Source organism: Kogia breviceps, chromosome 3 (genome assembly GCF_026419965.1).
Source record: "Kogia breviceps isolate mKogBre1 chromosome 3, mKogBre1 haplotype 1, whole genome shotgun sequence".
Classification (NCBI taxonomy): Eukaryota; Metazoa; Chordata; class Mammalia; order Artiodactyla; family Physeteridae; genus Kogia; species Kogia breviceps.
The window spans coordinates 36,065,735-36,092,405 of NC_081312.1; the positions used below are offsets into that span (position 1 = coordinate 36,065,735).

General features: G+C 37.3%; 1 protein-coding gene across 7 annotated transcripts in view; it reads right to left on the reverse strand.

The window, feature by feature from the left end:
• Positions 1–1,278: 1,278 nt before the first annotated feature.
• FUT8 (fucosyltransferase 8) overlaps positions 1,279–26,671 on the reverse strand; it is a 350,097-nt gene continuing 324,704 nt past the window's right edge. For all 7 annotated transcript variants that reach the window (XM_059059069.2, XM_067028315.1, XM_059059067.2 and 4 more), the window contains 4 exons: positions 24,406–24,652; positions 20,451–20,627; positions 11,062–11,212; positions 1,279–2,366 (listed from right to left, as the gene is read on the reverse strand). In XM_059059069.2, coding sequence (XP_058915052.1) covers positions 2,049–2,366; positions 11,062–11,212; positions 20,451–20,627; positions 24,406–24,652 — 893 coding nt within the window. In that variant the 3' untranslated portion in view covers positions 1,279–2,048. The remainder of the gene's footprint in view (positions 2,367–11,061; positions 11,213–20,450; positions 20,628–24,405; positions 24,653–26,671) is intronic.

Sequence of the window (26,671 nt, forward strand, 5' to 3'; positions counted from 1 at the left end):
ACCTCTGCTTAGTTGGATATTTTTGTTTCAAACGACTTATTTGTACCAAAACTAAACTGAAAATTGCTTACTGACACTAGATGGTTAGTTCTGGGAGACCTGAGAGGAAAGGCAGAAAGAATATAGGGAAGTTTGGTGGGGATATTTTACATATAGGTATTTTCATTTAGAGATGATGTGAAGGACAGGGCTTTTCTGTCTAGGATTCCTGATATTTAATACCAGGCCTGCTACTGGTTCCTACATGGATCAAATTTTTCTTTCAGAAGGTAAAACAATGCTATGAAATACTCCTACCAGGCATCTAAAAGAGGCAGGCTACAGAAAAGAGGAAGTGTTCTTATACGGAGAAAAGTGATGTTCAGAGAGAAAGCAGAGAGAGCATCAAAGTCTTGTCTTCCAAAGTGATTCTGAGGTGGAATTACTAAAAGGAAGTATTTGGAAGAGTTAATCCCAAGTCCATTTTGGGTCTCATACTGGTTCCTCTCCTTTGTTCACCAAACTCTATGTAGTATGAGATGCATACTTCAGAAACAGAGCCAGGGACCTCCCTCATGGCTCAGTGGTTAAGAATCCACCTGCCAGTGCAGGGGACATGGGTTCGAGCCCTGGTCTGGGAAGATCCCACATGCCAGGGAGCAACTAAGCCCGTGCACCACAACTACTGAGCCTGTGCTCTTGAGCCCTTGAGCCACAACTACTGAGCCTGTGCGCCACAACTACTGAAGCCCACGCACCTGGAGCCTGTGCTCCACAACAAGAGAAGTCACCGCAATGAGAAGCCTGTGTACTGCAACAAAGAGTAGCCCCCGCTTGCTGCAAATAGAGACAGCCTGCGCACAGCAATGAAGACCCAATGCTGCCAAATGTAAATAAATAAATAAATAAAGTAATTAATTAAAAAAAAAAAAAGGAAACAGAGCCCCTGGTACTCTCAAAAGCAGGACATGATAGGAAAGGGCACGAATCATTTCCTGGATAAAACAACAGGTCTCAACTCACAAAAAGTGACAATAGCCACAATAAGAAAGAACAAGCCTGAAATTGTTAGCTTGGAAGTGGAGGGGATAGTTCCTCTGGCAGTGAGGAGTATGATTATTTGATTCAATTAAATCAAATAAACAATGTCCAAAATAATAAAATAAAATTTCCCTAAGATGGTTCTGAGCAACTCTGTAATGTGCACCAACTAAACTCAGTTTTCAGTGTTAAAATGGACCAATGACTCTCTGAGCTAAGCCACTCAATCTGAAACAGAAAAAAAAAAAAAAAAAAGTAAAGCACAACTAGAAAACTCTTTTTATCAACATTTTCCACTATAAAGCTGGCCACATCATCATCTAATGATATAAAATTCTAGAAACTTTACAAAATCCCTCTTTTTAAAATTTATTTTTTGTTATCAAAGAGAATGTCCGGAAACATTGAGTACTAAAGAATCTGTTCATGGTATTGTTTTACAAAAGTTCCTAATGGAGTATGAATATTTTATTTTCTGTTGTATCCTTCACTTATTAATGATGAGGTGGATGAACTGGTACAACTACTCAAAAAAAAAATTCCAGACAAAAACATCCATTCTCATTCTGAATCTGTTGATTGGAGTGAATTCAGTGGTTACAATACCACCACTGGCTAAGAATCAAGCTCCCCACAGGAGGGAGCTATTTGAGTCATCTCATTAGGTCACATAGGTCTCTCAGATATAGGCACCATGTTTGAAGTCTCACACAAAATGTCTGTGTCACTTAAATTAGACAATGTGGCAGTGTTTGTTTCATGGGGACATAATCTTGAAAGAACGGGTAAAGTAGAAAACAACCTGTTTGTATGTTATACGTGAGTACATTATCGGACTGTGCATGGTTTTGAGGGCACGGTAGCCCTTGTTAAAGAGGAATTCCACCAATGAAGCATCTGTCAGATCCCAGCTGCTCCTGGTGATGAAGGTGTTGACTCATGAGTTATTAGGTTGGGGCCTTCTTCATCTACTGTTTGGCTCAAACAGTTTGAACTGAGTTTGGTTCTCTTTCTCGTCCGTCTAAGCTTTATTTCTCAGCCTCAGGATATGTGGGGTACTTGACTGTTTCTATCTTCTCTCGAACTTTGTAGGAGGGATATAGGCCCGTCCTTCCCAGTTTTCTGTTGACACCTTTAGAATAGCCATCCCAATGATTTCCAGCCACACCAATGATATCTCCAGGTTCCATGGGGATTTCATCTGCAGTTCGAGGTTGGTGAGGATAAATGGCAATCTGGTTGTGGGCATTTTGGCCTCCAAAATAGTAGATGTCATCCAAAGAATGGAAGTTTGCAGAGGCATCGGGATGCAGTGTTTGCATGATTTCATAAGCAACTCGACAGACCTTGGGAAAGTATGAAAAAAAATTGGTTAGTATGTGTAAGATCTCCTTCATAGCAATCCGAAAGCTCTTGGCCAAAGAGACTAGGACTAGACTAGGACCAGGACTGAGAGAATGAGAAGCAGTGGGTTCTAGTCACAGGTTTTCAGTCCATTTGCTCTCAGATGATGGTACAAGTCATTCTTCATTTCTGTGCTTGTATCTTTTTTTTTTAACATAAAAGATAATTACAATTAAGATCTCTCAGAGAAAAAAGTATGTGTATATATAGTGCAAAGTATTTTATGAATTCATAAATTCATATTTTTTAAAATATGAATTAAAATTAAAATATAAAATTTTAATTTTAATAAAAATTTATTAAGAGCCACAGAGTGTTCCATGTTGGGCACTAGTGGTACAAAAATGAGTAAGACACAGTCTATGCCCTTGGTGAATTCAAGGTTCAGGATTAGAATCAGGATTATAAATACTTTACACGAATGCTGCTGCTCCCTTTCCTTCATTCAGTGTTAATAAATCACATACTCATTTATGCTAATTTGGACTTGGTCTCAGAACTCTTCTCAACCGAAATTCATGTAATTACTGACAATCAACTATTGCCAAATGAGCTAAAATATATCTGCTACTTCTGTTCTAAAGTGTGATGTGTGTGATGTGTAGACAGTAGCATCTAGACTGAAATAAGATGAACCAGCCTTTGGGGACGAGGCATCTACCTGATGCCTCTTTTAAGGCTACTTAAAAGATTCCTCTGTCCAAAAAATACCTACCATTCCCACTGGATGGCAGCTGGAATTCCACAATCTGAGCCTCATTCCTTGAGCTTCATGCTTGGTGAAAAACTATAATTATCTTAATGGAGGTATAACATTTTAAGCAATTAACAAATATATTCATTATAGAGTAAATGGGTTTCAGAAACTTTTATAAGAATAGGTGAAGACCAAAGAGAGAATACTATCATTTTGCTTAGAAAATTCTTCCATTATACACTGTGAACACAGGACTCAATTCAGGTCAAATTTTCCTACATCTCCACTTGTAGTTACCTCCGTTAATGAAGTTTTACTGTCCCTACACCAATACTTTTGCACATATTTAAAATAATACTAATAGTAATTGTTAATCTGCTCAGTGGAGCAATTTAGGATTAGCCAGCAGTTCCTTAAAACTTTGTCATTCATGATATCAAAAACGGAATTCTTAAATGTTATGAGCAAATTGAATCTGATTAAGTTAATCATCAACTTAACTCCTTAAAAAGTCTGAATTTTAGGAACCTGGGGGGCAGTTTTCACATGCTATATGTAATTTGTAAATGAAACCAAGTTTAGATAGTATTTTTAATTTTGCAGATAGGGACTAAAATACAAGGAGATCTGCCCAAATTCTAGTGTTAGAATTTCAGCTAGACATGGAACCAAGAAAATAACTTTGCTTTCAAATTTGCTACTTCATCAACAAACTAATTTTATATTGGTACGATTGAGATCACTGGTAGAATACTGAAACTATAATAAAATGAGGCTAAAAAAGATTTGGAACTTGAACTTCAAATTCAGAAACTAAATTTGGAAAGAAACTAAATAATTAAAACAAAGCAGCTCCAATAATAGCAAAGTACAATAACAATGATAGAGGCTAATATTTACTGAGTTTTTTCTGTCAGACATTGTTTCTAGGTCTAATTTAATTGTCAGAAGCCCAATAAAATTTTATCATGCTCGTTTTATGGATGTCAAAGGTCAGTTAAGGAATATGCTCAAGGTTACACTACTATTAAGTGGCATATTCAGGTTTTGAACCCAGGCAGTTGCTTGTTAACTGCTAAGCATATTTTTTCTTGCAGATCCCATTCTCCATGTTCACTTTTTTTGTGTGTGTGTGGTACACGGGCCTCTCACTGCTGTGGCGTCTCCCGTTGCGGAGCACAGGCTCCGGACGCGCAGGCTCAGCAGCCATGGCTCACGGGCCCAGCCGCTCCGCGGCATGTGGGATCTTCCCGGACCGGGGCACGAACCCGTGCGTGTCTCCTGCATCGGCAGGCGGACTCTCAACCACTGCGCCTCCAGGGAAGCCCCATGTTCACATTTTAATAGCAAAAAGATATAACTTAAGGCCAAGGCTGGCCTTGGGAAAACCTGAGAGTCTTATATTCAGGGCCCCTCCACCCACTTTTCAATTATCCCTAGCCAGGGATGCAAGACTTTGTACTGTCTTTCGGATGACCACAATGCCCACTGTGGCAATGAACCCTAATGTGTTTCCTCCTTTCATTAATGAACTTCTCACTCTCATAAAAACAACACTGCCCCTCAGTCCCATACCCTTAGGGACGTGCTTTCTTTTGGGGTAATCCTAATAATCAGTTTATGTTTTGGTATCAATAGCTGTTGATGTATTAGGCCGCTGGATAACACATGTACTTTCTTAAGCCAAAAAAATTACGAATGGTAGAACTTTCAGACAGAGTGGACCAATATAAGACCCTTTCTCCTTCTCATAATAATGGCAATAATGAGAGCAGCTGAGCTTACTGAGCACTGTTCTAATAGCTGTGCTTGCACACATGCTTCCTCTCAACTGATTTAACTCTCACAACAACGCTATGAGTTGGTCACTGTTATTATTTATACTTTACAGCTGAAGAAACTATGCCAAAGAAAGATTTCCAAAAAATAAAAAATGAATAAAGGAGCTAGTAAATGACAGAAATGTAATTAGAACTCTCTGTCTCACACTGAACTGCCTTAGGTTCTGATGATAAGTACCTAGAACGGTGCCTGCCACAGAGTAGCCACTCAGTAAGTACCTTCTGAATGAATACTGCTCCATGCATAATACCAGTCCAGCAGTGGAGATGCAAGTCCCCTGGTGATATTTAATCCTTAAGATCTATATATAACATTCTGAGTAATTAAAAATTTTTCTCTATATTAACCATGGGGCAATTTACTGCAAAGGGCTAGAAAGATTACTGTAGTGTCAACGTTTGCATTTAATAAACCTAGGCTTCCTCTCTGGGCTTAAGAAATCCAAATTAAGTGACACGTAGGGCTTCCCTGGTGGAGCAGTGGTTGAGAATCCGCCTGCCGATGCCGGGGACACGGGTTCGTGCCCCGGTCCGGGAAGATCCCACATGCTGCGGAGCGGCTAGGCCCGTGAGCCATGGCCGCTGAGCCTGCGCGTCCAGAGCCTGTGCTCCACAATGGGAGAGGCCACAACAGTGAGAGGCCCGCGTACCACCAAAAAAAAAAAAAAAAAGTGACACATAAATGAGGTCTTTCAGTTGATGTCAATGATCAGGTTTGATACTTGACAGGTAGCATGATTGAGAGGGGTAGTCTATGGTTTGCAAAGCAGTGCCTGGCCACACACATGTTTTATTTCATTTGCTGTTGATGTGGCACTATATCATTTTTAGAACACTACTAAACACACAGTAATGAGTAAGAGCAAAAATCCTGCCAAAGGATAAAAAACATAGCTATGACTGTATTTAAAAAAAAAAAAAATTAAAAAGCAGAGGAAGGTCCATTACTTTGAATTTTACCCCTGAATAACAACCAGCTGAGCTTTGCATGAGCCTCCAAAGCTTTCTCAGAGCAGATGGGATCTTGGTTTTTTGTCAAAATTGACAGGGCCAGAAGGATCTCCTATTGTGAGAAGTTGGAAGTGGGCTCTTGTCTCACTGCATGAGGCTGGGATATCTGTGCACTTTTAATGTAAACTGCTTTGTTTTGCTATTCAATGAGAGAACAGTATCCACTGTCGCTTCATGAACCATACCTCAGTGGAAATTCCTATCGAGAGCCATCTGTCTAGAATAAAATGAATGTAGTATCTGGTTTCTCCCTCTGGGCTTTCCAAAATCTGATTCAAAACGTGAGGAGGCCAGTTGTGTTGTGTGTGGATTTGGAATGAAACAACAGAGAATGCCAAGAGAATGTCATATTAAGTGCCACAAAGCGAAGTGTCTCAGGGTGGAAAAAAAGTAATTTTGTCCTATGGTGATTTTAATGATTGAGAAACTGAACGATGTTGACTGTTCCTTAAAAAATGTTGATTACCCATAGTCTTTAAAGTGGACATCTACAAACCATATTTGTAAATCAGATTCCAGAGTTATAAAACCTGATTCTAAAACTTGATAAACAATATTTTAAAAAAGAAAACCTTTCTGATATTTTGCCCATCTACAACTGAGTGAGCTGTCAACTGCTGGAATTGGAACTCCAATTCCTTTGCTTCATATTTTAGATGGTTTCATTAAATATGAAAGTAACTTAGATGCTTAGGGCATAGGCAACTTTCAGTAACACAGAACAAGATTAGAGTATTTGGTAGAATAGTTTGGAATGCGATGCACTGAATAGCTTTCGAAACTTACTTGATGCTGTTGAAAAGTGTTAATATTGCCTCTAATTTTCAGACTAAATCCTGAAGATTGTTTTCTTCAATTTATGAGGCTTTTAGGACAAACTTGGCTATGAGAAACAGCCCTGATGAAGGAATTCAGAAAACTGAGTGCAACAATAGTAACAAAATTAGAGAGTAGAGTCATATTCTTGGCTTTTAAAAACTTTTCACTTGAGAGAGAATTCCCAGACCTCACTTGTGGATATAAAACCAAGAATGATTAGAAGCCCTAAGACTGAGAAGAATGGGTCCCAAAACCTTATAAAGAATCCTGATTAAGGTGCCATGACATTTGTGCCTACAGTTTCTCAAACATCAATCAGGCCTTGCAATTTCCTTCTAACAATACATTTCATTCTTCCAGTATTGTCTACAATAGCACATGGTCAACAGATAAACTCTTTCTCACTATTGTCATATAGCATAAAAGTCCTCAAAGGGTAGTATACAGGAGACAGAAAGTTTACATGACTGAAACTTCAGGATTGTCAAAACATTATGAAGAAGATACTAAACTTTTATCCCTTCTAACCATCTCTTGAAATGAGATTATCATCAAGCAAAGTTTGAAAGTTGGTTGTCCATGTTTTATTCTGGGCTGAGATTTGGTTCTCATTGTTTTATTCTCTTATCATCCTTCTGGATGTAAGGCTTTAGTCTTCTTCTGTTTGCTGCAGGAAAGTCTGTGGATTAATTTCCCTAAAGTCAAAACATACACAAGTTTACCTGCATTTGCTAAAGCAAATACTATTACTTATCACTCACCCTTTGGGAATGAAGAGCTTTTGTTTCTGAAAATTCATATTATATGGTGACGCTCTCTTTCAATAAGCTAAATAAAATAGAGTTAAGGTGGTACCTTGGCACAGGAATTAATATGCCGAATGTTACTGGTTATTATTCTTTATGAAGAATTGTTACACACATCCAATGCACACAATGACTATGTGGAACCTAAGCATCACCCATGACCATAAGCAGAGGTAATGGAGTCCTTGAACAGCATATTTCATGTTCCTTCCAAAACGTGAGATCATATAGTCTGAAATGGGGCCATGTACTATAGAGTCTAACAGGCAAAGATATACTATACCTATTCCTTTATAAATAATAATAGCAGCTAACATTGCATTTAACATATTGCTGAGTACTACTGTCAGTGCTTTACATATAATAACTCTTTAATCCTCACAAAAACTTTATGCAGTAGGTATTATTGTTATTACCATTTTTACAGGGAGGGGGGAAAAAGTCAGTGATAGGCTAAGTAATTTGTTCAAACGCCACAGAGTCACTAAGTGGTCAAAGTTGGATTTAAACCCAGGTAGTCTGACTCCAGAGCCCACAATGCCTCATTCTTGTTCTCTGTCTCGTGAAGTCAATGGCTTGATACTTTGATGTCATCAGTGACGTTTTCTCAAACTCCACTGCTACTGCTGATGAGACGTTTTGGGGGCATTCTTCAAACGATTCTGATTTTGGTTTATGGCAATTTTGGTTTGGTTTATGCTACAGACCACCAACCAAATCGTTTACACCACAAAAATATTAAACTGTTACCAAATGCCTTTTTACTAAAAATATTTTCAAAAAATACTGGGGTGCGGGACTTCCCTGGTGGCTCAGTGGTTAAGAATCTGCCTGCCAATGCAGGGGACATGGGTTCGGGCCCTGGTCTGGGAAGATCTTATATGCCGTGGAGCAACTACGCCCATACACCACAACTACTGAGCCCATGTGCCACAGCTACTGAAGCCTGCGCGCCTAGAGTCCATGCTCTGCAACGAGAGAAGCCACTGCAATGAGAAGCCCGTGCACTGCAACAAAGAGTAGACCCTGCTCATTGCAACTAAAGAAAGTCCGCACGCAGCAATGAAGACCCAATGCAGCCAAAACACCCAAAAAAGAAAAAAAACAAACAAAAAATGGAGTGCAAGGAAGCCCAAAGATTAATCACTGAATGTGGAATTATTCCACAGTCTCAAATGCTACAGCTGTTAGTCACCAAGAAAGGAGGTGATCACATTTAGCAAACTGCTACTCACTATATAAATGTAAGGTATTTTTTTACTGTTAAACTTTTATTCTGAGCCCTAACATGTTTTGAGGTATTCAAGTCTATTTTGGGACACAAAATATTGGTTTAAATGATCAGAGTTATTTTGGATGAACTTTGACTTGCCAAGAGTTTTTAGGAACAATATAATATATAATCACAAATCTTATTCCTTTGGACACAACCAGACCTCTCATTACTACGCTTTCTTCATATAAACTGTTTCTCTGGATCTGAGGTCTGAAGAAGACACAAAGGTTGATATTATGCATAAAATAGAAGAAAGTAGTATAAACAACATGCTCTTCAAAACTGGACAGGTTTCCAGTATCATGAAGTGACAGAGGTCCTGACTTCTGGGTCAAAACTAGACTTATGAGGCTATGAGGATCAAAAATTCTACAGTACATCCTTGAAAAGGGGAAAAAAAAAGATTTTCTTTCCAGAATGAGTCTAATGGCATTATTAAGGAGAGCTGGACAAAGGAAAGCAAAACATAGAGCACATCCTTGTAAGTCTCAGTGTCTACCTCCATGTAAGGTTGGTAAATGTTTAGACATGTATATATTTATTTACTTTTAGAGCTTTATAACTAGAGCAGTGGTTCTTACAAGGGTGATTTTGCCCTCCCACTCCCCCTACCCGGGATATATGGCAATGTCTGGAGACACTGTTGGCTGTCACAACTTGAGGTGAGGGTCTACTGGCCACGGACACTGCTAAGCATCCTATAATGCACAAGACAGCAACTCACAACAACTTATCCAGCCCCAAATGCCAACGGTGCCAGGTTGAGAAACCCTGGACTAAAGGAATAGACTTTAGGAAGGCCTAAAATCTAGGCCTACAGAGGAGGTGGTACATCTGGGAAAGTGACTCTTGATTCAATCATTCTAACAATAAGCATTCCAAAATGTGTTATTTGCACCTGTTGATCACGTAGGCACATAGCCAGATTCTCAAAAGCAGTTGAGAGGGACTAGGTAGTTACAACTCCTCCCCTCATCCCACCCCCTTCTCAAAGATAGGATCCTCACCCCAATTAGGGAGAATATCAGCTATGGATGCCTTCATGTTTTCCCTCTGATGAGGACCGCTGCCATGTGACTCCTGTTCTGTGTAGCTGTCTTTGCATCTTAAGTTGTATTCTTATGCCACATTGAAGGAACTCATACAGGCTTTGCTGGGATAAGTATCTTTCCAACAATCATATCACCATACCATTGTGACAGTGTGCATTGTCACATAATAAAAAACTGTCTATTTCTTTATACTCTCTGCAGTATATTCCCATGTAAATGATGTGGCTTTCCTTTTCACACCTTCTTTTCTCTAATTCTTCTAAGCTTTCAGGCATATATTTATCTTACGTGGTTTATATTTCTTTGTAATTATTCTCTGGTTATTTCATGTGGATATTTTGCTCACTAGATTCTGGACCAGGGTAAGAGCTGTATCTTCAATCTCCTTTGAAATTCCCTCTACACCTAGTATAGGTCTGAGCACAAACAATCATTTAACAGCTTGTTGAACAAACTAACCAATAATATGCACATAAATGAGACAGTTGAATAAAATCCACAATAAATCTTTCTATGCTGATATTTCACTGGGCATATAAGGCTGATTGGAGCACTCATAAAAACACACACACCAAACCAACAACATATTAAATATCTGTAACAATAAACTCAAAGAATGATTGTAATATGGTATTGCTTAAATATAACGTACAGTTTCTTGCTTGGTAGAAATGTTAAAAGGACTTGAAAGTGGAATTAGATTTACTCTTTCTTATTTTCTATAAAGCAATCAAGTGAGGCAAAATGCTGAGCATTTAAGCCTCTCAGTATCAGTGCACTGATGTGTAGAAATGGATGGACTCTGGTTACATAATGATTGTATGCAAAATCAGAAAGTATTAAGTAAACTTAATTACTTGCTGTTTCAGTTAAATGCTGTGAATAAGCCAAGTACTTTAAACAACCCCAGTAGCTGGCTTCAATAGAGATGTATTCAACAATTGCTTGCAAACAATTAAATATTCAGTGCATTCAAATAGCTATGTTTTCTGGAATCTTCTCATTCTTTCACAAAAGGGATCATTCCCCAATATTAAAAAAATTGTACCTGAGTCATGAAAACTAACATTTTAAAAAAATCCAAGAACTTCCTGACCCAATATAACCAGAGTATTAATCACTTAAAAATGCTTACCTGGGATGAAAAAGTACACACTAGGAAGTCTGCCTGGGAGAGAAAGTGTATATCCAGGATCACACCTCGAAGTGAATTTTCTGTGTATCGATTATGTAGTCCAGCTGACCAAGAGATAGAGTTATCACTAATAAATTCATAACTTGGGTACCTGAAAAAAGAAATAAATTTATACAAACTCACTGATATCATAGAATTCTGTCAGGAAACAGTATCCTACCAGCAGGAGGTAGCCAGCTCCTTTAACTAAGAGTCCCCCTCTTTCTGACAGTAAGGAAAGCTTTAATTCTGGCATTCAATAGAGTAGCTGACAAAGCATCTTTGAATCCATTGATGGGGCAGAAACCATTCTGGGGTGTCCTGTATGTTGAAAGTTACTGGCATGTCATATAAAATACACATATGCACCAGAATGTCCCTTTCAGTTCATGAAAGAATTGAAAACAGAAAGCTCTTTATTTTCATCGTGATAAGTGACCTTGAAGAGGTTTTTCAACCTGCTTTCATATTTTTTTCACACAGACACATTTTCATTGTATGCATTCCTTTCCCACTTTTATCCTTAAGCATATATCTTTTAAAAAATATAATTTATACACTGTTTTTTCTTCTTCCAGTTTTTTTGAGGTATAATATTTTAAAAGATCTATTATTTGGTTTTGGTTGCATCGGATCTTAGTTGCAGCATGCGGGATCTTCATTGAGGCATATGGGATCTTTCGTTGCGGTGCACAGACTTCTTTCTAGTTGTGGCCTACAGGCTCCAGAGCGTGTGGGCTCTGTAGTTGTGGTGTGTGGGTTCCAGAGCACATGGGCTCTGTAGTTTGCAGCACGTGGGCTCTCTAGCTGAGGCACACGAGCTCAGTAGTTGTGGCGTGCAGGCCTAGTTGTCCCGCATCATGTGGGATCCCAGTTCCCTGACCAGGGATTGAACCCGCGTCCCCTGAATTGTAAGGTGGATTCTTTACCACTGGACCACCAGAGAAGTCCCGATTGAGATATAATTGACATACTGCACTGTATAAGTTTAAGGCACAATGATCTGACTTACACACATCATGAAATGGTTACCACAATAAGTTTAGTGAACTTCCATCATCTCATATACAGACAAAATTTTTTAAAAAGGAAAAAAAAATTTCCTTGTGATGAAAACTCTGAGGATTTAGTCTTTTAACAACTTTTGGTTGCTGTGGCTAGGACTTTCAATACCATGTTGAATAAAATCGGTGAGACTGGGCATCTTTGTCTTCTTCCTGATCTTAGAGGAAAAGCTTTCAGCTTTTCACAGTTGAATATATGTTAGCTGTTAGTCTGTGATATCTTATGGCCTTTGTTATGTTGAGGTATGTTTCCTCTACACCCACTTAGTTGAGAGTTTTATTATAAATGAATATAGAATTTTGTCAAAAGCTTTTTCTGCAACTCTTGAGATGATCATCTGATTTTTATCCTTTGTTTTGTTAATGTGGTGTATCACACTGATTGATTTGTAAATATTGAACTATCCTTGCATCTACTTGATCATGGTATATGATCCTTTTAATGTACTGTTGGATTCGGTTTGCTAATATTTTGTGAAGGATTTTTGTATCTCATCAATGATATTGGCCTGTAAGTTTCTCTTTTTGTGGCGTCTTTGTCTGGTTTTGGAATTGGGGTGATGTTGGCCTTGTAGAATGAGTTCTTCAATTTTTTGGAATAGTTTGAGAGGCATAGGCATTAAGTCTTCTTTAAATATTTTATAAAATTCACCTGTGAAGCCATCTGGTCCTGGACTTTTGTTTGTTGGAAGTTTATTGATCAATCTTGATTCAACTCCATTACTGGTAATTGGTTTATTAATATTTTCTATTTCTTCCTAATTTAATCTTGGGAGACTGAAATTTTCTAGGAATTTATCCATTTCTTCTAGGTTGTCCATTTACTCACATATAGTTGTTTGCAGTAATCCCTTTTGATCCTTTGATTTCTGTGGTGTTGGCTATAACATCTTTTTTCATTTCTGATTTTATTCATTTGGGTCCTCTCTCTTTTTTCTTGATGAGTCTGGCTAAATGTTTATCAATTTGTTTATCTTTTCAAAGAAACAGCTCTTAGTTTCATTGATCTTTTCTATTGTTTTAAGTGTCTATTTCACTTATTTCTGCTCTGATGTTTATCATTTCTTTCCTTCTACTAATTTTGGCTTTGTTCTTCTTTTTCTAGTTCCTATAGGTGTAAGGGTGGGTTGTGTGTGTGTGTATAATTATTTTAAGTTGATCTCAAGTTTGAACACATTCTAACAACTCCACAGTTTTTATTCCTGCCTTCCCCTGTCCACATTTAATGTTTTTTGATACCATATTTTACATCTTTTTGTTTTGTGTATTCCTTAACCACGTATTGTGAATATAGATAATTTATTACTTGTCTTTCAAGTTTCCTACTAGCTTTACAAGTGGCTGATCTACTACCTTTACTGTATGTTTGCTTTTACCAATGAGATTTTTCCTTTCATAATTTTCATATTTCTAGTGTGGTCTTTTCTTTTATGCTTAGGGAAGTCCCTGTAACATTTGTTGTAAAGCCTGTTTAGTGGTGCTGAACAATTTTAGCTTTTGCTTGTCTGTAAAACTCTTGCTCTCTCTTTTAAATTTGAATGGTAGCCTTGTGGGGTAAAGTATTCTTGGTTGTAGGTTTTTTCCTTTCATCACTTTGACTATATCAAGCCACTCTCTTCTGTCCTGCAAAGTTTCTGCTGAAAAGTCAACTGACAGTCTTATGGGAGTTCCCTTGTACATAACTGGCTGCTTTTCTCTTGCTGATTTTAAGATTCTCTCTTTATCTTTATTTTTTGACATTTTAATTACAATGTGTCTTGGTGTAGACCTCTTTGGGTTGATCTTGTTTAGAACTTTCTGTGCTTCCTGGACCTGGATGTCTGTTTCCTTTCCCAGGTTAGGGAAATTTTTGGCTATTCTTGTTTTAAATAAGTTCCCTGCCCCTTTCTCTCTCTCTTTTCCCTATGAGATACCTATAATGTAAATGTTGGTATGCTTTTGTTGTCCCAGAGGTCTCTTAAACTGTCCTCACTTTTAAAATTCTTCTCTTTTTTTTTGTTCAGCTTGGGTGATTTCCACTACTCTGTCTTTCAGTTTGTTGATCTGTCCTTCTGTATCATTTAATCTACCGTTGATTCCTTCTAGTGTATTTTTTACTTCAGTTATTGCATTCTTCAGCTCTATTTGGTTCTTCTTTACCCTTTCTAACTCTTTGTTAAGTCTGCCACTGTGTCCATCAACTCTTCTCCCGAGTTCATTCAGCATCTTTATGATCACTACCTTGAACCCTTTATTGGGTAGATTGCTCATCTCCACTTTGCTTAGCTCTTCTTCTGAGGTTCGTTCCTTCATTTGAAACACGTTCCATTATCACCGCATTTTGCCTAATTCTCTGTGTTTATTTGTATGTATTAGGCAAGTCAGTTATGTTTCTCGTTATTGGAGAAGTGACCTTATGTAGGAGATGTCCTATGGGGCCTAGCTACATACTCCCCTCTGGTCACCAGAGCTATATAATCTAAGGGTGCCTTGTATGTGGGCTGAGTGGGCACTTCTGTTGTGGTGGCATCAACTACTGTGGGCATGCTGGTAGGTAGGGCTAGTTCCCAGGCCGGTTGGCTGCCAGGCCTTGCCTCATGTGGAGGCTGCTAGCTGCTGGTAGGTGGGTCTGGGTCCTGACACAGCTGGCTACATGGCCTGGGAAGTCCCAGGGCTGGTGTCAGCCCCTGGTGGCTTGGGCTGTGTCCTGGTGTGCCTGGTTGCAGGCTCACAAGTCCTAGGGTTGGTCTTGTGTTGCTGGTGGGCAGTGCTGGGTCCCAGCATGGCTGGCTGTGGGGGCTGGGGATCCCAGTACTGGTGCTGATCAACTAGTGGGCATGTAAGCCCCTGGTTCTAATAGGCTAGAAGGAGGACTCCAAAATGTTGTTTGCCAGCACCAGGGTCCTTGTGGTAGAATGAGCTCCCCACTGCCTGCTGCCAGTATATATGTCCCCAGGGGAAGTCCCAGTTGCCTACTGCCTCTCTAGGAGGCTCCAACCTGCTTTCAAATTTGGTCACTGAGCTTTTCCTTTAGAATATAAACATAATGATTAAACTTCATTTAAATTTTTAGTTTAGAATTTTTTAGTGATAACTGAGACTTGTTTCCCTTAACCCCCATAAGAACCATCTTAACAAATAACAGTGAAATAAAACCATTATAATAAATTTATGAAAGCAAATTCCTTGTACCACAACTAATATTGTGGTAGTCCTGAGAAGATATGTGTTAAAAAATATTAAAACAGGATGTCTTTAAAAAGTCTACTATACGTTCAAATGATTCTACTCTGAATTAGAGGTTTAATTATACTCTAGTATAGAGTGAATAAATTTTCTCAGTTCATGAGACAGATCAGAGTTAAGTTGTAAACTTTCAGAAGTTACATGCAAAGGGGATAGTCATTGTACCTACTTTATATAATTTTTAAAGAATTAAATAAATTAAGCAATGTAAAGTGCTTAGAAGAGTATCTGACACATAGTAAATGCTCAATAAATCATTAGCTGTGATTGTTAAACATTCTTTCCCCAGATATGCACCTGGTTTTATCTTTTACTTCCCTCTTAGATCTCTGCTCAAATGCTGCCTTATTAGTGAGGAGTTTGGCAATCCCTATCCCTTTTACTTGCTTAATTTTTCTCCATGGCTCTTACTATCACTGAACATAATATATATTTACGGTTTATTTACTGTCTGCATTCATTCCCCAACTCCATCATCCCTAACTAGAATGTAAGCTCTATAAAGAGAGGTATTTCATCTGCTTTGTTCACTCTATTATTCTCAGCACCTAGAAGAGAATCTGGAATATAATACAAGGTCAATAAATATTTGTTGAAAGAATAATAGTTCCTATTTATAAGCCCTGAGGCAGCAGGAGTCAGCTTACATGTCTTTTTCCCACACAGTATTTCCCAACGGTTAGGACTATGCCTTATTTTCCTTTATATCACAGCATCTAGCACTCCACACAATGCTATGTGGATGAATACATGAACAAGTGAGTGCTACCTATGTCTGGGACGTTTTCCTAATTCCCTAACAGCTGCTTCAGATTTCTCTTCATTCCACGACCTCCAAGGCGTTTTCTCTCATAGCCTCTAGTAATGACTGTGAAGAAAAAGTCTCTGAGCACTGTTTCAGTGACTGGTATTCAGTGTTCAGATCCATTTGGCCTCATTATTTTTGACATTTTGCCCTCCTCAACTTTGAATCAGGGAGATGAAGGAAATGTCACATTTGTTCTGAAAAGGAAACCACCAAAAGAACTTTTAATGTGATTCCTGTGAAGATGCAGACCCAGTCATGGGGCAGAAACAGAAACAAATAAATATGAAAAGGCTGGAGGGTGGAGGAGGGGGGAAATCGTTAAAACACACCAGTACAGGTTTTATCCTAGAAAAAAGACTAACTCTGTCAGCATGGTTTGGGTGCTCAGTGAAACAAACACAAGAGGGATCCTTTTACTGAGAAGTGATGTGAACATTATGCCCTTCCTAACTCAAAGGCCTCTCCCTGGAACCAAATCAAAAGGTCACCTAAGTTCCTCAGGTCTTATCTCTATATGCAAAGGATAGCTTGATGAAGGATACTGAGTATTGAAAAACAGAAACAAAGTGAATAATGAGGGAAGGAGATTTTGTACTTCCAATAATGAGCATGAAACTTTCCACACAAACATGCTTCTTTCTTGTCTTACGCCTACAAGTATGCCAGCAGAAGTCTTCCACTGTGAGGCTGCAGAGATTGGCAATGATTAAAAAAAATATTTTTTTCTCCTTCCATCTTGCAAAAATTTATTTTTATATCACCCACAAAGGTGTAACTTGAAATTATAAACTAACATCAAATTTTCTTTTGTGAGGTTTTTCTCCGGACTGAGGGGGATACTCCTCTTCTTGACTTCACTACCTAGTATACAACTCCTTCAGGACAATTATATAATGACACTGATTATTTGTTACCCATATATTGCCTACCAGTTGGACACGCCCTGAGATAAGGAGCCACATATTATCTTTTATTTCTTTGTGTATTCCTAATGCCCTGTAACTGTCTAGCATATTAGATGTAGTTCAAAAAAATAGTGAAGAACTTTACCACTATTGCTGATTCTTTCTTTCACATGGCAACCAAATGCTTTACAACAACCTTTAAACAAATTTCTCTTACCTCTATTCATTTAAATGAACCTAATTTTAGGAAGAGCTTGTCCAGCATTTTTGATAAAGAGCAAACTAAATATGTAAATATTTAATCTGAGAGATTTTTAATGGCTTGTTTTTTCTCCTGTTTCATGCCTAACCCCAGTCTCCACAATCTTAGAATACAACGCTGGATAGACAACTTTAATATTTCTTCTTTGACTGCCAAAGATTATGTGATTTACACACTCTAACAGTGAATTACCTAAGAGAGAGATCGCCACATTATCAGCAGCTGTCACAGTCACTAGGATGCTCGTGCTAAAATCTCGTGAATGAACTCAGTCTTAATCTAGAGAGACCTGAGGTGTAATACTAAGCAACAAAGCATTAACTACGGGAGCCACATATATAAGCTAATCTTGACCCCTTTTACAAAGAATAAGCTAGTCAGAAAAATGGTTTCTTCTCTAACTGTACGAATACTATTCCTCATTTAATTTTAATTCTCCATCTCTTCACCCTTTTGAGGCAGAAAAGTCTTATAATCACCTTGGATTCTATATACCTTGTTGAAAAATTAATTCATGCTTTGTTCTCCTAAAACAATAAGAGAAGTTTTATGATTTGCTTAGGTATCAAAACCAATCCTGAGAGGTCAAAAGCAGAATTAATTCAGAGTGGAAAAAACATTTAAGTAAAATAATGAAGGAGAGAAACGGTATTTAAATTCCTGAGGAAATCCTTAAAATGACTCAGAAAACCAAAGAATTTCCAAAGAGGAAAAAAATATGCACAAAATGCTATTGCTACATTTATAACAGAATATGGAGAAAAATGCTACCTGGACTACCATGGGGAGAGGAGTTATTAGCTTCTGACCACACACACACACACACACACACACAAGAAAAAATCAAGTTTTACAATTCTCACAATCCAAGTAGATACTACTGCCATCTGTACTATAAGGGTTGCTTGGTGTAAAAATATCATGCTGTGCTATGCATCACAGCTGTAAAATATTCTTATCCTTTTATCTAAATACTTCCAAGCCCAGAAATCTAGATTAAGGAAATAATATGGATAATTTTAGGCATACCTCATAGCACTGGAAATTGGAAATAACCTGTCAAGTATTAAGAGAATGGTCAAGTAAGCAATGGCATTTCCATTCAGTGGATGTGTAGTCACTAAAAAAAGAGATTTACAATGACTTTTTTTAGCAACCTGGGAAAAGGGATCCAGTGTTGTATTAAGTAAAAAAAGAGTTCAAATTATATAGAATATGATCAACTACAAAAATGTATAACTACATAAATGACTGAGGGGAATATGTTGATATTTAAATAGTTGTTGCCACTGAGTAATGAGACTGTGGGTAATATTTTTTCCTTGCTTGTATACTTACCAACTCCTTATTTTCTAATGAGCGTGAATTATTTTGCCAATCAAGGGAAAAACTTATGATGCATTCAAGAACAAGTAAAAGAGTAAATAAAGTAATATTTTAACATTTTTTCAACTAAGCTACAAATTCAGTCTGATATTTTAAAATGAAGGACTAAGATGAACTATTTCTACTTTGTTTCTCTCTAATAGGTCTGTAATATCAAACTGGAAAAATATCTGAAAATTTTTTCTTGTTTTATGTCCAAATGTTCATTTAATCCCTCTTATACTTAAACAAGAATTATAACTATATAACTTGGCTTATATTTGGCTGATGAATTTCTTGGTCTTTTGTTTGTTTGTGCGCACGCACACCTGCATGTGTGTGTGTGTGTGTGTGTGTGTGTGTGTGTGTGTGTGTGTGAGAGAGAGAGAGAGAGAGAGAGAGAGAGAGAGAGAGAGAGAGAGAGTGTGCGTATAATCAATAGAGGGAGCCTTAAAGAAAAAGCAATTTATATCAGGTTAATTTAGATTCTTATGAGGTAGAAATAGGGTTTAAATGATTATCCAATGATATGGATAAATAGCTGAATTATAGTATTCATTCCAGATTTGTTTATCTTCCCAACCCCCATTTGTGACATAAAAGAGGGATTGAGAAATAAGTTAATTAATTAAATTAATTAATTAATTAAAAGTCAAAAAGGTCAAATTATAATTGCTAATAAAATGTTTTCAAACACACAGGACTGAAATAAACATAATTCAATACTTACTGGGCACTTACTAGAACTAGGTATAGTTTCTAAAGTGCTTATAACCTAGTGAGGGAGACAGAAGTAAACAAGTGCTAAATACTAAGAGGAATGCACAGAGGAGGACCACTTAGTCAAGGATTCAGGGATGATTTCTGGAGTAGATGGTATTACTCTATAGTAGCACTACTCATACTGTATTGTCACTGTCCATTCCCCTACTAGATTGGGAATTCCTTGAGAGCAGAGACTGTCTTCCTTATCATGGAATCCCCACCACCTAGCACAGTGCCTGAAATACAGGCAGGCGGGCTCAATACAGCTCAGTACAAGCCGGCAGTCCTTATTATTTCACATAAAAAACTCATCTTTTGATTCTTTGCCTTTTAAAAAAATAAAATTTCCAAATTCCAGAAATTTTTATAAGATGAAAACTTATATCTTACACATGGCTTCAGTTGCCTGCGATTGTTGGTGAAGATAGTAAGAGCAAAAGGGCAAGCACCTGGTGTGTTTTATTGCTAACAGTCTTGTGAGTTGGTTAGTATTATGGACTAAATGTTTGTGTCCCCCCAGAATTCGTATGTTTAAGCCCTAACCCCCAATGTGATAATATTTGGAGCTGGGGCCTTTGGGAGGTACTTAGGGTTAAATAAGGTCATGAGGGTAGGACCCTCATGATGGAATTAGTGCCCTTCCTTACAAGAAGAGACACCAGAAAGCTTGCTCTCTCCCTTCCAAGCCCACAAAGGTCATGTGAGTGTATAGTGAGATGACTGCTGCCTACAAGTCAAAAGAAGGGGTTTTAGAAAGAAATCTACACCTTGCTGGCACCTCACATATGCTTTGATCATAATAACAGTTGCACAAGAACACAGTTGTTTGAATTTAAAACCCCCAATAATCAGTAATAACATTCATTGTAACAAGAATCACAAGTCATGGGAATTAAGGATTCCTTTCAACTGAAAAGAGGTGGTTCACTCTAGAATCATTAGTTCATCTAACTTACTTTGTTTTTGCCTCCTTTAATAAAGAAGGGTCATCTGTGGCCAAATATACTCTTTTTTTATCCACTTGCATTCTTCGACCAAGAAGCTGAAAATGTTCTTCAACATGTACCATGTATTCCTCAATGGGGTGGAAGGCTGCTTCTGTTCCCACTTTGTCTGTACGTCTGACATGGACTCTGCGGGGGCAGAGGGAGAAAGTCAGATTCTGCTGATAATGTTCTGATCCACTGAGTACTTTTAGGGTACTCAGCTTTATACCCCTATTCATGGTGGCGTTATGGATATTTTAAACCAATTTTTCTTTCATTTTCACCATTAGAAAAAATAAAACCAATATTTTAAAAAATTCAAACACATATATTTTAAATATATTTGCATATTAATACAAGGGGAATTAGAAAAAATAAGTCTTTGAAGAATGCTTTCTTATAAAGAGAAAGTAATTGGCATAATAAGGAATAAATGGGAGATTCCAGAATTAGACCGCATATAAGGCTGCAAATACCAACCAGCCTTCCAGAAAAAACTGGATATAATTTTTAATATATTTGACAATAAAGGATGCCAAGATTCACAGTTGTTATTACAGAACATTAAATATATCATTTGTAATGTTTTGATGCCAAGTTTTCTTTTTCTTCATTTTATCCTGTATTATCACTGTAATGCCAGCTTGTTGAATTTAAAGTTGTGCAAGGAAAACACAGACCTGTATGGATTCTTCCTATAGCACAATCAAGGCAAGGCAAACCTTTTAAGAGTTGTTACTATTTTAAGCTCATGGAGACATGCCAGCCTTTTTGTTGTAGGCATAATGAATTTCCTTTCCCTGCTTTTTACTCTATCAAACATGAGCAGATACTGATCTCATCTGTCCTACTTAAGAAAAGCTCCAAAACTGTAAAATTGGGGACACAGATTTACATTGTCCTGCACTGAATAAGGCACTGACTTCCAACAGTATTTTAATGAAAACACGTATAATAGTTAGTTTTTCATAAGTTAAAACACTACTTAAATTTGCTCTTTCCACATCTCCCCTCTTCCCAAATTACTAAACCACTATTCATATGTTGGAAAAGAAAAAGGGTAGATTTGTTTCCTTTAGGTCACAATATGTGGGCATGTCTTAAGTCAAGCCTAGGGCCAGCTTTTTATTATGAATCTGGAGTGAGAATTTAACTTCACTGGAGTTACTCTGACATCTTCGTGGCTGTTCTTTCCTTTGCATTTCAGTTGATAGTCCAGATGTGAATACTATCGTATGAACACCTATCGTATCATCTTTTCCTTCCCACGTTCTTCTTAGTCACTGGTTCTCTCAGGAAATTTGGAATTGTTCACTGTGCTCCATGGAGATGAGATGGGGTAGAAAGAACAATTCCACTGAATTTCAATGAAAAGTTTCATGAGAAGAAACACTATTTGAAACTCTGATTTTACCGTGTTCTTGTTTTAGCTCTACTACTTAGACCAGGGGTCAGTAACTTCTATACATATGAAGACTAAGAAACAGGGAAGAAACGGGGTAGGAGATATGAAAATAAAGATAAAAACAAAGGAGAGCTATAACAAGAAGGAAAAATCAAAGGAAGAGGAGCATTTGACATAGTGGCAGAGTACTACTAAGCAATTTTCTCAATTTTCCAAGTATTCCTGAAATTAGGCCTGGACCAATAATTTGAGAGAGGACCTTAATGGAATTTTTATGGAAGAATCAGAATGTTAGTCCTGTGAAGGATATTAGAAGTCATTTGATTTAATGTAACTCTTTCATCTGACAGTTAAAGAAACTGATGTCTCTGAAGATATTTCAGGGAACAAAATGACAATATAAGGCAAAGGGAGGCTGGTTTCTTTCACACATAGTTTAACCCAGTCTTTACAAAAGTAAAAGTTATTTGTGTACTTGCCTGATTTTCACTATCTATCAAAGCTCCTCCAGGGCAAGGAATCTGGTTTTATTTATTCCCAATTGCACCAAACACAACGAATGAATGAATGAATGGATGATGGGTAGACACAAAAATCTAACTGTTTAGTATTGTGTAAGTAGAAACCTTAGATACTACTATCTAACCTAGCATTTTCTTTTGTTTTGTTTTAATAAATGAAAAAAGAGTGACAATCAATGAAGGCCCAGAATGACCAAGTAAGTTGTCCAAAGTCACATAACTTGTTAGTGGTGGAAGCCAGATTGGACCCCCAGATTCTTGAACTCTAATGCACCCCTCTTTCATTACAGCACACTACTTAAGTGTGCAAATAACTTAGCTGTCTGCGGTACTTCAAGTTTCTATATTTGGCCAATTTTCAATGTGGTGGATACTCCATGAAAAATTAATAAGGGTAGCTTTCTGGTACGTAAAACTACAGGAAATCCAAACAAAGTTAAGCAGGTGTAAGTCCTGGCTTTGCCTTTATAAACTCTGGAACTTTGGGAAGAGATTTTCTTTCCTTAGTTTCCTCACCTGCAAAATGGTTATCTCTGCACACATCACAGGACTGTGTTACAGGATCAATGAGATAATGCAGTTGAAGTTACTTTGTAATGTAACTATTATAGTGTATCTTTCTCCATCTTCCAAGATCCTGTTCAAACATGCAGCTATGAAGCCTTTCTTGGTCTTTTCCTGGGAAATGGAAGTACATTTCCCTTCCTTTGACCTCTCATAAAACTTTTTATGCTTTCTCTCAGCGCATTTATCACATTCTACTCATATAATGTTAGTTGTGTAAGTCTCTTTTCCCATGGACTGTGAGGAGTTAGAAGGAGCCATTAAAAAAAACTTAACCTCTGTCCCCCACAGTAGCAAGTATTCAATAAACATTCTGCAGATAAGTGAATGAATCAACACATGTATTAATACTAATCAATAGCTGACTTTATTACAAACAATAGAAGCTGCAGAATGCCATAGCCTAGCCTACAAATCTATTTTCAGGAATTACTTAAGCATCATCAGTCTCTCTGAAAGGTAATAATATTTTACAGTGTATTTTTTCCCACAGGACTAAAATCCTTTTTCATCCTTATATTATCACATCGTCATTTTTAGGGCAGATGTTGCCTTCCCTATTTTACAGATGGAAAAAAAAATCACAGCTCAATTATACTATTATTAAGTAACTTGGCCCAGAATTAGGGAAAAGCCAGGAATATTACTGAGGTCACTTAACTCTCAGTCTAGTATTCTTCCCATTAGGCAAAGAACATTTCCTGTGGTGTGAAATCTGGCATCAGGACCCAGGAAAACTCCTTACTCCATAACTTTTTATGTATGGATATAGGAGCACATGCTTGTGAGCAAAGATGCTCTTTTGGATTTTTTTTGCTTCCAGGATTTCCTGATATATCTCCCTTAACATAAGCATGAGACTGTACATATATATACATGTTAACTCCCAAGTGGGCCAAGAGATAACTTTAAAAAATAATTTTAACATTATCTTACATTACTAATGATGTCTTTATTCTCAAAGTAGCTTTCAAAACAAAAAAGAAAACAGAACATCAAAAATGCAAAATAATCACCAGTGGCAATTAATGAAATCTAAGAATAAGGTGCAATAGAAAAGCTATAAATATGAGAGCTTCATCTCGTAGCCCTGTTAGAGTAAGACATGAGTCATGTATAGCATCTAAAATACTCCCAACAAAATAAGATTTTGCTGGTTTCCCCAGGAGAGACTGTTAATTTCAGAAATATGGTTTTCTATATTTGTTGAATGAATAAATGAACAAATGATTAAGGGTGACTAAATTATGATGACTCAGCTGTTCTAAATAAACGAAGAATAATCTCCCCGTGGCCTAAGGTGAACTCTGGAACCTCTGTTTTTGGGTGGGGCTATGAAAATTACACTATATCTTGTAAAGTTCACACTGTATTGTAAAGGTATGTATCCCTGCTACTACATATCACTTTTAGGAGGAACAAATCAGGTTCTTACCCAATAACTGGATGTTTGAAGCCTAGCTTCTTGGTGGCCTCTTCTATTTCTTTTTCCAGCCAAGGTTGTGGGCGGATCAAGTATTTGACAAACTGGGACACCCACCACACTGCAGGGTCACCATGGACTCGTACAAGTCGATCTGCAAGGTCTTCTGGTACAGCCAGGGGTAAATATGGAGGACGAGGATGAAGACTGTCTACAATGGGGAGCTCAACCACCTGAACATTTTTGTCCTTTACTTCACCTGAGGGAATATCAAAACATATCATCACCACATTGTATTCCGTGTACAACTACCATTTGACAAGAACTCACTCTGGGTGCTTTTATCTTCACAGAAACTCTAAAGAAGTATTATAATTTTCATTTTACAGAGGAAGTTAAGTAACTTGCCCTAGATACCATAGTAAAAGTGCCAGAGCTGAATGCCACATTCAGGTTGGTCTGCCCCTCAAGTTCGTGGCCTTTTCTTTTCTATCATAATGTGCTGCCATATCAACACCTCATACCTCAGATACGAATGGTATCCATTTTTCTAGATTCCCTATATATACGTTAATATATGGTACTCTTTTTTCTCTTTCTGACTTACTTCAGTCTGTATGACAGACTCTAGGTCCATCCACATCACTACAAATGACTCAATTTCATTCCTTTTTATGGCTGAGTAATAGAGGGGTGGGATGGGGAGGGTGAGAGGGAGGCTCAAGAGGGAGGGGATATATGTATACATATAGCTGATTCACTTTGTTGTACAGCAGAAACTAACACGACATTGTAAAGCAATTATAATCCAATAAAGATAAAAAGAAAAAGAATGGTATCCGGCACTCAAAGCATCTAATCAGAGAATAACCATATCGCCAGTGGACATGGCTCCCTAGGCAAAGGTTCTGTTTTTTATAATTGTTTTTTAAAAATTTTTATTGGAGTACAGTTGATTTACAATGTTGTGTTACTTCTGCTGTTCAGAGAAGGACAAATATTGTATGATATCATTTATATGTGGAACCTATAATTGTTGTTTTTGAATTAGACATAGTGTTCTCAAAACTTCCAGCTTGCCATTATAGCAAATGGCTCTTGCATACTTTCATGACAGACCACAATGACTCTAGAGATATCTAAAGATTACAATTTTAAGACAAGCATCTCTCTCTTTTGAATAAAAAAAATTGATAATTCTAAAGTCTTTTTTTTTCTTGGCCAAAATTAGACCTATTATATTCTCAATGATGATGAATAGAATCTGTGTTGATTGTTTACCTGGATATTTCAAATTTAAAGTTAGAACAGAGATAGAGAATTTCTGTAGATGACGATTGGTTTAAAAACCCAACTTCTATATACCATTAATGTTACTGCTGTTCTATCAACTTTATAATGCAATGAGAACAAACCAAAATGTGATACCCAGCATCCTTAGAGTTTACGTCACATACTAAAGACCACACCGTAATAACTAGAAAACACAAAGATACCAGGCAGAAAGATTTCACAAATATAAAATGTACTGACTTAAATTTTCAATAACAAAAAGTATTAACCTGAACATACAAAATAACTTCAGTTAAGATGTTGTCATTGTGCATAATAAGTTAGAATCACAGTTAATCACTGGACTGTCAAAGAAAGAATGTACTTGTAGAGAACAGACCTAGAATACGTTTAAAATGTATCCACCAGAATGAAACACAGTCCTTAAATTCTGTTTTTCTACATATATGAAAAGTATTTTAAAATAAATTACATGACCTGGGTATGTGATCACTCAAACCAATTGCATAGTTATTAGAAAGTCAGTTGGTATAACTAAGAATTAAAAACTTCTGGTTAGGAGGGAGAGAGATGCAAGAGGAAAGAGATATGGGAACATATGTATATGTATAACTGATTCACTTTGTTATAAAGCAGAAACTAACACACCATTGTAAAGCAATTATACTCCAATAAAGATGTTAAAAAAAAAAACAACTTCTGGTTAATATTCTCTCTCTCTCTGATATGTAAAACTCATTTCAGGAGTCTTAGAACAAAGCCCTTGAAACATTACATTTGTTGAGGGAATAAATGGGAATAAACAAATTTACCGCCAGTATTTCAGTTCATCTAGCATGCCAGTTAAGAAAGAGTTGGGCCCCTTTATCAGATGAGAAACTGTAATTAAGAGTGTGTGGGGAATTAATGAGCTGCATTTTAAATTAAGCTCTAATAGTCTCCCCAAGGCAAGGAAAATTGGGGTGCTTTCCCTGATGTGGAGATG